The following is a 12528-nucleotide window of genomic DNA, read 5'->3' on the forward strand; positions in this document are numbered from 1 at the left end:
CTCACTTAACCTATCTATATCCCTCTGCAGACACTTCACAGCCTCTGTACAATTTGCTTTCCCACTCAGTTTTGTGTCATCAGCAGATTTTGCTACGCTACACTCAGTCCCTTCTTCTAAATCATCAATGTAAATGGTAAACAGCTGTGGGCCCAGCACTGACCCCTGCAGTACCCCAATCACCACAGACAACCAACTGGAGAAACACCCATTTATACCCTCTGCCTTCTATTGGTTAACCAATCCACTATCCATGCCAATACACTTCTTCTGACTCCATGCATCCGTATCTTATTTATAAGTCTCTTGTGCAGTGTTACTAACAGATATTTGTATTTCCCCCTTGCTGGCATATGTACAAAGTCTGTCTGCAGATTCATAAATGGTGCCTCTGGGGTGGAATAGATGATCAAATTTAGCAGAGGCTTCCCCCGATTGTTTCTTTGTCCAATCTCACAAGTTCTAACACTGTTCTGCTACCATTAGCCCTGGCACAAGCCACTGCTGTCCTATTTGCTGTGTCACACCCCTTTTCCCACGTGCACTTGACAGTCTAACAAGGGTATAGAGGAGACTATGGGGACAAACAGGGCAGCCATCATGGTGCGACCATAATTCCCCGGCATCATGGGTGCAGTCAGTAAGGTCTCTACGGTAGGGGGTCCAGGTGAAAATTATTGTAAATTCATTGAAACAGTTATGGCCTCCCAGGAAAGGGCGGCAGATTTAGCATCTGTTTCTGCTGCAGCATTACCTTGTGACATGGGGTCGGAGCTACACTGATGGGCTTGACATTTTATCACAGCAATCTGCTGGGGCAATAAAACACCCTGTAGCAATTTTAATAAGTTGAGCGGATTTACCAGAGGAAGTAATAAACCCCCCCCTATGATGCCACAGTGTAGCTAAGTCATGTACTGTGCCAAAACATATCCAAATCTGTATAGATATTCACAGTTTTACCTTCAGCTAAGATGCAGATCCTAGTGAAAGCAAATAACTCAGATGCTTGCACTGATGTTCTTGAAAGGAAGAAACCTACTTCCAATATCTCATGAGGAGTCATAGCGGCATACCCAGCCGGTGTCTCAAAATCATTAGGTTTACACAGCGACACATCAGTAAAAAATAATTAGATCTGGATTATTTAAAGGGGTAGAATTCAAATCAGGACAAGGGAAGGTAATAGCTTCTACAGTTAACACACAATCATGTCGCTCAGCATCATTGTGAATAGGAACAAGGGTGGCTGGATTAAGGGCAGGTGCTCTTTGAAAAATCACATTTGGCTTTGATAAATAGCAAACCCTGTTCATCTTTCTGCTCTGAAGTGCTGTGTAGTCTTTGAATTGAGGAGTGGCATTACTGCATGAGGAGTGAATACTGTGCAGGAGGGTTCCAATGTTAAATGCGTTCTCTTTTCGACCATCACTGCTGTTGCTGCCACAGCTTGTTGCCAGCCAGACAGGCCACTCACCACGGGTGGTGTAATGTGCCATTGGTCTTTTCAAGCTACCGTGTTCCTGAGTCAGAACGGTGCTCGCAAATCGCTCCTTTTCATTAGTAGCTAACTGAAAGGATTTAGAGTAGTCAGGAATGCCCAAGACAGATGCGTGGAGCAATTCCTTCTTTAGAACCTCATATACCTGCTCCATTGGATTTAAGACGGTGCGTCCTGTAGTATAGTTGCCCATAGCACAGAATAATAGGTTCTGTATTCACGAACTGAGTGTCGACAGTAATCTGTCATTCCAAGGAATTCATCTGTTTTTTTTTAGTTTTCTGGTGTAGGAGATTGTGCGGAGGTGGACCCTCATTCAGGACCAAGTCTTCTAGTGCCTTGCGGCAGAACAAAGCCCAAATAGGTAACAGTTGTTTGGCAGAACTGTAATTTAGATAATGAGGCTCGGTGTCCATGTGCCACCAGGTGGTTTAACAATTCTACAGTCTTTCTGGCAATCAGCCAGTGTCTTGGAGGCCAGAACTAGATCAGCAGCATATTGTAAAATGGCATTAGTACCTGGCAACTGTATTCACCATTCACATCACTTCGTACTGCAGCTCCATTTACTACTGGGCTCTCAGCATAGCCCTGTGGCAAACTTGTCCAGGAACATTGTTGTCCATTATACATAAAAGGGAACGTGTATTGACTGTCCTCATGCAGAGGGACCCAGAAGAAGGTGGTCAATAAGCATGTACCTTCGAGAATCAGATGGTATAGAGGCCAAAATAACATTTGTGTCCGGTACAACTGGGAAAAGGGCTGTGCTATCTGGTTGACAGCCCGCAAACTGCCACTGGTCCGGCCTGTCTGGTTTTGGGCAGAGAGAGAGGCTCTCGCTGAACTCCCGTCGGAGAGAAGATCTGAACTTCTTCAGTGTAGGAAAGGCCCGAAACGTCGTTATTACCTATTATAGATGTTGTCTGGCCTGCTGAGTTCTGCCAGCATTTCGTGTTTTTTTATTTATTTCCAGCATCTGCAGATTCACTCGTGTTGCCTTTGAATTCACTACTGCGAAGCCTCTTCCAGTGATGCCTACACTGAAGAAGTTCAGATCTTCTCTCCAACGGGAGTTCAGCGAGAGCCTGTCTCTCCGCTCCCAACCTACTATTTCTTCGGCCCTGAAACTTTTGGACCACATGCTAACCCAGACCCGGTATTATAGTCACATATCCTTCCTTGGTGCGTGTCTCCGCAACCAACTAACTCCAATGGGCTTCAGGATTCGTTTCCAAGCCTCCCAATTTGGACCTTCAGAGGATCACAGGTACTCACATGTAATTGACTCTGCCTCCCGCTGCTTCTCCCGCCAGGCTGTGAGAGCGACCATCTCTGCGATGAGGAGATACCTGGCCTCCCTTTCCTCGTACCTCCCGCACCTCCAGGACACCTTCTTCGCCCTCCAGCCTATCACTTCCCAGCTCTCTACTTTATCCCTCCCCCCACTTCTTATCCGCCCTCGACCATCCCATGTTATTTCACTCCTGATGAAGGGTTTCAGCCCGAAACGTCGTTATTACCTCCTCCCATAGATGCTGTCTGGCCTGCTGAGTTCTGCCAGCATTTTGTGTTTTTTTATTGTTTTCTTAAATACCCCTAATGTTTTAGCCTCTACCACCATCCCTGGCAAGTCATTCCAGGCACTCGCAACCCTCTGTTTAAAAAACTTACCCCTGATGTCTCCCCTGAACTTCCCTGCCTTAATTTTGTACATATGCCCTCTGGTGTTTGCTATTGGTGCCCTGGTAAACAGGTACTGACTATCCACCCTACTTATGCCTCTCATAATCTTGTAGACCTCTATCAAGTCCCCTCTCATTCTTCTACGCTCCAAAGAGAAAAGTCCCAGCTCTGCTAACCTTGCTTCATATGACTTGTTCTCAAAACCAGGCAACATCCTGGTAAATCCCCTCTGCACCCTCTCCATAGCTTCCACATCCTTCCTATAATGAGGTGACCAGAAATGAACACAATACTCTAAGTGCAGTCTCACCAGAGATTTGTAAAGTTGCAACATGACCTCTCTACTCTTGAACTCAATCCCCCTGTTAATGAAGCCTAGCATCCCATAGGCCTTCTAAACTACCTTATCAACCTGCGCAGCAACCTTGAGGGATGTATGAATTTGAACCCCAAAGTCCCTTTGTTCATCCACACTCTTAAGTAACTGACCATTAATCCTGTACTCAGTCTTCTGGTTTGTTCTTCCAAAATGCAATAGTAGTGATGATAGATAGTAGTGATAGTGATAGATATAATAGATAGTAGTGATGATTCTGGAACTGATGGCTTCCTGTGTGATCATGGCTCTGCATGCTTGTCATCATGAAGGCTATATCCTCTGTATGTGGTGCGCCATTGTTCTGATGACCTGAGTGGAAGATACTCATCCTGTCTGTCAGTCGAGTCACTGCAGATGACATCCATCTTGTCTCACTTAGTCTAAGAATTGACAGTTTGTACCCTTTCATCCCATTTGCTATGATGGTGGATTTTCCTGCTTAGTATATGGTTCTCACATTACAGGTACGTTGGTGACAGGAGAATTGTCGGCTGTGCAGGATCCTGATGAATTTCCCTGCACGGCATCTTGAGCTCACTCGATGATGTGCCTCTTCTCACTGCCGATGGAATGGTTGGACATCATCAATGTTTCTGTAATCCATTGTATCCACTGTACAGCTGTGTTGTACAGCTTTACCCATTTCCACCTCTCATGTTGGGAATGTAGGGGGACTTTGAGAGGTTGATGGGAATGTAAGGAAGATAATATAGGGCTTAGGATTAGTGAAAATTGTTAGTTGATGGTTGACATGGATTGAATGGGTTAAAGAGCCCGTTTCTGTACTGTACACCTTTGTGACCTTTTCAACCTCTTTTCTTCTTCTAGCATGATGTGTTATTTGCATCAATCTCAGCCTTTGATTCCAGAGTTTAATATCCATGCTCAGACAATATCTAATTGATCCCCAGTTACTCTATCCTTTATAGTGACATCCTTAAATCTCACTAACTCCGTGCTTCTTCATCTCAGACCTGAATAACTGGGGTTAATTTTATCTTTATTTATTTAGAGATACATTGATGCTGCCTTATTTTTCTCAAAATAGAAAAATAAAGTTTTATCCTATGTACTCCATGAAATTATTTAAATGAATAGTCGTTGACTTGTAACATAACCTGTGTTTCTCCCTCCACAGATGCTACCTGACTGGCTGAGATTTCCAGCACTTTTTTCTTTTATACAATGAATTTCCTCCTCTCTCTGGCACCACTCTTCAATAGCAAACTGACAAGAGTAATCTCCCAGTGGTAGGAAATGGGCCTGGATTCAACAGAATGTTGGTTAATATATTTAGGTTACCAAACAACATTTATTTGCACAAAGTTCCTTCAAAATCATGAACTTAGAACGTCCCTTTAGTACAGAGATGTGTAGGAATGTTTTAAGCTGGAGTGGAGTGGGGCTGTGGATCTGTGGAATTCATTGCCACAGATGGATGTGAAGGCCAAGTTATTGGGTATATTTAAATAAGAGGTTGATAGTTTCTTGATTACCAAAGACATCAGAAGTTACATGGAGACATGGAGAGGACTAGAAAAAAAGGTTGGGAGGGGTAATAAATAAGCCATGATAGAATAGGGAAACAGACTTGATGGGCCCAATGGCCTAATTCTACTCCAATGACTTATGATCTTATGGTATCTTTACAGTGCTGAAGATAATGACTTAACACAACTTTCTCAATGGTTCCCAACATAGAGATAATCATTCTTCTATATGTACAGTAATGATTTTAAATATCACTGAAAAGTTATTCCTGCCTTTGATTATCATAGGACTAACCATACTCATCTTACAGGAAGGAAAATGGACTTACAGTATCAGAAATCTTGGAAATAAGCAACAATTAACAGTTACAGTAACATCTCAAGCAGCAGATGAGAATGTTCCCCCTGTCACAGTCAGCACAAAAATCATCAGAAAGGATCCCTCTGCTCCAGTGGTTATTTATGCAAAAGTCTCCCAAGGATTTTTACCAGTCTTATCTGCAAGTGTGATAATCACTGTTGAATCACCCACGGCTCCTAAAAAAGACGTGGAGCTTTTAGATAATGGTTTAGGTAAGTCATATAAAATTCTCTATGAGAAAAAGAATTGGAGCTTTTGTGAATTGAATAATGATATAGTGAGCATAAGTATAAGTTTGAGGGAGATCTATTGACATAGAGTAAAATGGTTATGTAAAGGATATTTGCCATCGGCTGCCACCAGGAGATCTACTGAACCTATAGGTGCCTTGATCTGTGTTGTACTGGCTGACTGCTTATTTGACCTCAAGATGTCCTTGTGATCAAATGAGAAGATCTTAGACAGCCTGAAGGTCAGATGGACAATCCACCTCATCGCTTCACATAGTAGTGAGCCCAGAGTCAGCCTCAGTGCTGAGACCTCAATGAAGCAATGGCTTACTGCACCAAGCACTCAGTGTCAGGTTCAACAGACTTCCACAGAGATTTCTGGCCTTTGACTTATGGAGCACTCCAACCTGAACTCTGACCCAACCTCTATCTCCCCCACATCATTGTCCCTAAATACTAATCTGACTTCAAATCCCCAAAGCCATCCCCTCAAACCTCAAAAACAACCAAGTCTGAGACACAATCTCGATGAAGGCCGAAGCTCAGCACCATCTTGACTGGAACACAACCCAATGGCAGGGAGGACTGGTGTGTGAATGAGAGATTCATCTGTCTGAATGGGGTCACAAATTCTGTGGAAAAAAAATGTAAAAGCAGATGAGGTCTAATCCTTTTACTTTATCGGAATGTTTTAGAAATACACCAGTCAAAGGCTATCAGAACATTGTGAGGTAAGGACCTCAGGCATGATCCCTGAAGCCAAACTGATATACAGAGCTTTCCCTATCTTGTGGGACAGCTATAGGGGTGCAGACAGTCATCTTGTTTGGCCTTCCAAGTATAGATGAAGGAAGTCTGAGCAGGCAGCCAAGCCAAGAACAATTCTGTCCCAGGTGTGACTTCCAACAATGTGACAACTAAAATAGGAAGAATATTTAATCAGTTGCATAAATCTTCAACTGAGCTGCTCATAGAGATTATGGAAGATAGATGTACCTGTATTATATTTATTTAACACACAAAGTGACTTACCACCCTCAGGGGATTTTTGCTGCAAGTTCCAGTGAAAAAAAAGGAACAGGAGAGGGTAATTCCCAACAGGAAGCAAAATATTGCTTCACGTAACTTCAATAAAAAAAATCAGCAAAGTAAATGGGACTTTATCTTCATCCCCCTAGATGTGTGTGTGTGTGTGTGTGTGTGTGTGTGTGTGTGTGTGTGTGTGTGTGTGTGTGTGTGTGTGTGTGTGTGTGTGTGTGTGTGTGTGTGTGTGTGTGTGTGTGTGTGTGTGTGTGTGTGTGTGTTACATTATTGTTCAGATTGAACTGAGACAACGCTGAGAAGAATCAATATAGGATTAATAGCCTGCTTTATTTGCCATATATATTTACATGCATTAGGAATTTGCTGTAGTGTGTTAGTCAGAGCATGACATGCAACAAAGCACAACATTCAACAATTATGAAGAATAAAAATTTATTTAAAAATAAAGAATTATTCAGCATATAGATAAAAAAGCTAATAAATTTGGATGCTAAAGGATGGATTTGGACGGGAAGGCAGAATAAAAGAATTACTTGCTAGTTTCAGACGTCTATGGGTTGTGATTGACTGGATCAAACTTGCTGGCCTACTGCTGTTTGGAAACTTTCTCATCGATCCATCCAGGGAGATTCAGAAGTGATTCAGATTCAGATTCATTTATCACCTTGTATAATAAATCAGGCATTGAACTTGACCGATGATGAATATTCAGGGTAGCCGGGTGTCTGTGTTCTGTGTGCACATAGTGTCTGCCTGGGATCATTTTGCAACTCATTCAGATGTCACAGTTTCTGTGGATCTGATGGAACAGAGAAATATAATGAAAAGATTCTCATTTTTGTATGTTATCATAAATCCTGCTCAATATATCATACATTTGGAAGTCCAGACAGCAATAAAAACATATAAAATTAGAAATTTGTTCTTGACCCAAGGACATCATAATGGACTACCAATGAGATGAGAGTAGGAAGCTTCTATAGGCAGCTTCTAACCAAATTGCATTATTAGTGTTGCATTCTCTCCTCGGCTGAAAATCATTCACCTTTACTTACTTTTAGGTGCTGATATTGTCAGCAATGATGGGGTTTACTCTAAGTATTTCCTGAATGCTATTGGACATGGAAGATACAACTTCAAGGTGCGGGTATTAGGAAAGGAAGGGTCTACCACGAAGACAAACAGAACAGATGGGAGCGCCATGTACATACCAGGATACACAGAAAATGGTAATAAATATTTGGCATTTCAGAATAAGACAACACAGGTTTCCTTTGTCATTGCAGTGGTTATAGTCAGAGAATCATGAGCAATACAGGATGGAAACAGTCCCTTAGACCCAACTTGTCCATGCTAACCCAATTGTCTGACTGGGCTAGTGCCTTTTGTCTTCATTGGTTTACATCCATAGAAACATAGAACCATAGAACACTACAGCACAGTACAGGCCCTTCAGCCCCCCCCATGTTGTGCCAACCCATATAATCCTTAAAAAAAAGTACTAAACCCATACTATCCCATAACCCTCTATTTTTCTTTCATCCATGTGCCTGTCCAAGAGGCTCTTAAATACCCCTAATATTTTAGCCTCCACCACCATCCCTGGCAAGTCATTCCAGGCACTCACAATCCTCTGTGTAAAAAACTAAACATCCCTGCCTTAATTTTGTACATGTGCCCTCTGGTGTTTGCTATTGGTGCCTTGGGAAACAGGTACTGGCTATCCATCCTATCTATACCTCTCATAATCTTGTAGACCTCTATCAAGTCCCCTCTCATTCTTCTACGCTCCAAAGAGAAAAGTCCCAGCTCTGCTAACCTTGCTTCATATGACTTGTTCTCCAAACCAGGCAACATCCTGGTAAATCTCCTCTGCACCCTCTCCATAGCTTCCACATCCTTCCTATAATGAGGTGACCAGAATTGAACACAATATTCTAAGTGCAGTCTCAGCAGAGATTTGTAGAGTTGCAACATGACCTTTCCACTCTTGAACTCAATCCCCCTGTTAATGAAGCCTAGCATCCCATAGGCCTTCTTAACTACCCTATCAACCTGTGCAGCGACCTTGAGGGATGTATGGATTTGAACCCCAAGGTCCCTTTGTTCATCCACACTCTTAAGTAACTGACCATTAATCCTGTACTCAGTCTTCTGGTTTGTCCTTCCAAAATGCATCACCTCACACTTGTGCGGATTGAAGTCCATCTGCCATTTTTCTGCCCAACTCTGCAGCCTGTCTATATTCTCTTGTAACCTTCGACCACCTACAGCTCCATCCACAACTCCTCTAATCTTCGTGTCATCCGCAAACTTGCTCACCCATCCTTCTGCCTCTACATCCAGGTCATTTATAAAAATCACAAATAGCAGGGGTCCCAGGACAGATCACTACGGCACTCCACTAGTAACCGACCTCCAGGCAGAATACTTTCCTTCCACAACTACCCTCTGCTTTCTTCCTTTAAGCCAATTATTCATCCAAACAGCCAAGGTTCCACTTATCCCATACCTCATGAATTTCTGGATGAGTCTCTCGTGAGGGATCTTATCAAATGCCTTGCTAAAGTCCATGTAGACCACATCCACTGCCCTACCCTCATCAATTTCTTTTGTTAGCTCTTCAAAAAACTTAATCAGGCTCATGAGGCACGATCTTCCCCTCACAAAGCCATGTTGACTATCTATGAGTAGACTGTACTTCTCTAAATGCTCGTAGATCCTATCCTTAAGAATCTTTTCCAGTAGTTTGCAGACCACTGACATAAGACTCACCGGTCTATAGTTCCCTGCTTTCTCCCTATTACCTTTTTTAAACAAGGGAACTACATTTGCCATTCTCTAGTCCTCCGGCATTTCCCCTGTAACCAAAGAGGATTCAAAGATCATAGCTAATGTTCCAGCGATCTCTTCTCTCAATTCCCACAACAACCTGGGGTGTATCTTATCTGGCCCTGGGGATTTATCAATCTTAATGTTTTTAAGAAGATCCAGCACTACTTCTTCCATGATCTCCACATTGCCCAGCACACAGGCCTGCTCTATTTTGACCTCTCCCTGATCAAGATCCTTTTCACTTGTGAATACTGAAGCAAAGTATTCATTTAGGACCTCCCCAACCTCCTCTGCCTCCAGGCACATGTTGCCCTCTTTATCATTTAGCGGTCCCACCTTCGTTCTCGTCATCCTCCTGTCCTTCACATACACATAGAATGCCTGGGGTTCTCCTTAGTCCTACATGCCAAGGCCTTCTCATGCCCCCTTCGAGCTCTCCTAAGTCCTTTCTTTAGTTCCTTCCTGGCTACCCTATATTTCTCATGAGCCCCTCCTACTTCCTGTTTCTTATATCTAACATATGCTTCCTTTTTTCCTCTTGACGAGTTGCCTCACGTGTTTCGTCAGCCACGGCTCCCTTTTCCTACTGTTTTCTCCTTGCCTCAGTGGGACAAACTTATCCTGAACCCAGCTCAAATGGTCCCTAACTTCTCCCACATTACTTCTGTGCTTTCCCCTTTGAACATCTGTTTCCAATTTACTCTTGCTAGTTCCTGCCTTATCCCTGCAAAGTTAGCCCTTCCCCAGTTAATCACTTCACCATTTCATCTGATTTTATCCCTTTCCATAGCTATGCTGAAGCTAAGGGAGTTGTGGTCACTTTCAACAAAATGCTCCCCCACCAAGAGGTCTGTCACCTACCAGGTTCATTACCCAGAACTAAATCCAGTATAGCCCCTCCTCTCGTCAGCCAGTCCACATACTGTGTCAGAAATCCTTCTTGAACACACCTGACAAATTCAGCCCCATCTATCCCCCTTGCACTCAGGATGTGCCAGTCAATATGAGGGAAGTTGAAATCACCCATAACTACTACCCTGTATTTTGTGCACCATTCTAAAATCTGCCTACTTATATGCTCCTCGGTGTCCCGAGGGCTATTTGGGGCCCTTTAGACTACTCCCAGCACAGTGATTGATCCCTTCCTATTTCTGACTTCTACCCAGACCGACTCAGTGGACACTCCCTCTGCAGCGTCCTCCCTTTCTATAGCTGTGATACTATCCCTGACCAGCAATGCCACTCCTCTCCCCTTTCTACCTCCCATCCTATTCCTTTTAAAACACCTGAACCCCGGGACCTGCATCATCCAATCCTGCCCTTCCTCCAACCGTTTCAGTAATGGTCACAACATCGTAGTTCCACGTGCTAATCCATGCTCTAAGTTCATCCTCCTTGTTCCTAATACTCCTAGCATTGAAATAGAAACATTTCTACCCCTTTAACTGGCTACAATTATGTTTCGTCCCCTGTCTGTCCTTCCTCATCAACTCAGAGTTCTTAGTATCATGCCCTTGTCCTTCTACCTTAATCCCTGCACTCACATTCTGATTCCCACCCCCTCCCAAACTAGTTTAAACCCTCCCCAACAGCTCTATCAAACCTGCCCGCCAGGATATCGGTCCCCCTGGGATTCAAGTGCAACCCGTCCTTTTTGTACAGATCACACCCACCCCAAAAGAGGTCCCAATGATCCAGAAATCTGAATCCCTGCCTCCTGCTCCATTCCGTCAGCCACGTATTTATCCTCCACCTCATTCAGTTCCTATTCTCACTGTTGCATAGCACAGGCATTAATCCCTAGATTACTACCTTTGAGGTCCTGCTTTTCAGCTTCTTTCCTGACTCCCTGTAGTCTTCTTTCACGACCTCGTCCTTTTTCCTACCTATGTCATTGGTACCGATATGTACCACGACCCCTGGCTGTTCTCCCTCCCACTGCAGGATATCGTGGACACGATCAGAAACATCCCGGACCCTGGAACCTAGGAGGCAAACTACCATCCAAATTTCTTTCCTGCGTCCACAGAATCACCTGTCTGACCCCCTGACTATAGAGTTTTAGGGGTAAGTTTTTTACACAGAGGGTTGTGAGTGCCTGGAATGACTTGCCAAGGATGGTGGTGGAGGCTAAAATATTAGGGGTATTTAAGAGCCTCTTGGACAGGCACATGGATGAAAGAAAAATGGAGGGTTATGGGGTAGTGTGGGTTTAGTGCTTTTTTTTAAGGATTATATGGGTCGGCACAACATGGGGGGCTGAAGGGCCTGTACTGTGCTGTAGTGTTCTATGGTTCTATGGTAGTTCCCTATCACTACTGCCGCCTTCTTCCATTCCCTACCCTTCTGAGCCACAGGGCCAGACTCTGTGCCAGAGGCACGGCCACTGTCGCTTCCCCCAGGTAAGGTGTCCCCCCCAAATAGTACTCAAACAGGAGTATTTATTGTCAAGGGGTACAGCCACAGGAGTACTCTCTACTACCTGACTCTTCTCCTTCCCACTCCTGACTGTGACCCATCTCTCTGTCCCCTGTGGCCCCGGAGTGACCACCTGCCTGTAACTCCTCTCTGTCACCTCCTCACTCTCCCTGACCAGACGAAGGTCATCGAGCTGCATCTCCAGTTCCCTAACATGGTCTCTTAGGAGTTGCATCTCGATGCACCAGGTGTAGATGTGGCCGTCCTGGACTCCGGGAGACTCCAGATCCTCCCACATCTGACACCGACTGCAGAAAATTGACCTCACACACATACTACTTCCTTTTGCAATCAACAACTGCCTCACCTCGTCCCGTTACCACCGAAGCCTGTTAAGCCAAAGCCCTTTCACTCTGCTGCCTCTCATTCTGCTGCCCGCTCCTAAGGCTGCCTGCTGGATATGGCTGCCTTCTTTTTCAACTGTTTTGTGAACTGGTGCCCATTCCTCCAGCATTTTTACCTGTGTTTGTCCAATGACTTATTAGGAAAAGCAAAACCCCACACCGCCACCTACCCTGTTTAAT

The 12528-nt window shown here is 44.1% G+C and overlaps 1 protein-coding gene across 1 annotated transcript in view; it reads left to right on the plus strand.

The window, feature by feature from the left end:
• The window catches only part of LOC140736731 (calcium-activated chloride channel regulator 1-like), an 84991-nt gene that overhangs the window by 63959 nt on the left and 8504 nt on the right, over nt 1-12528 (plus strand). Inside the window, exons 11-12 of the mRNA XM_073062611.1 lie at nt 5368-5629; nt 7753-7920. Coding sequence (XP_072918712.1) covers nt 5368-5629; nt 7753-7920 — 430 coding nt within the window. The remainder of the gene's footprint in view (nt 1-5367; nt 5630-7752; nt 7921-12528) is intronic.

This window comes from Hemitrygon akajei, chromosome 12 (assembly GCF_048418815.1).
Source record: "Hemitrygon akajei chromosome 12, sHemAka1.3, whole genome shotgun sequence".
NCBI lineage: Eukaryota > Metazoa > Chordata > Chondrichthyes > Myliobatiformes > Dasyatidae > Hemitrygon > Hemitrygon akajei.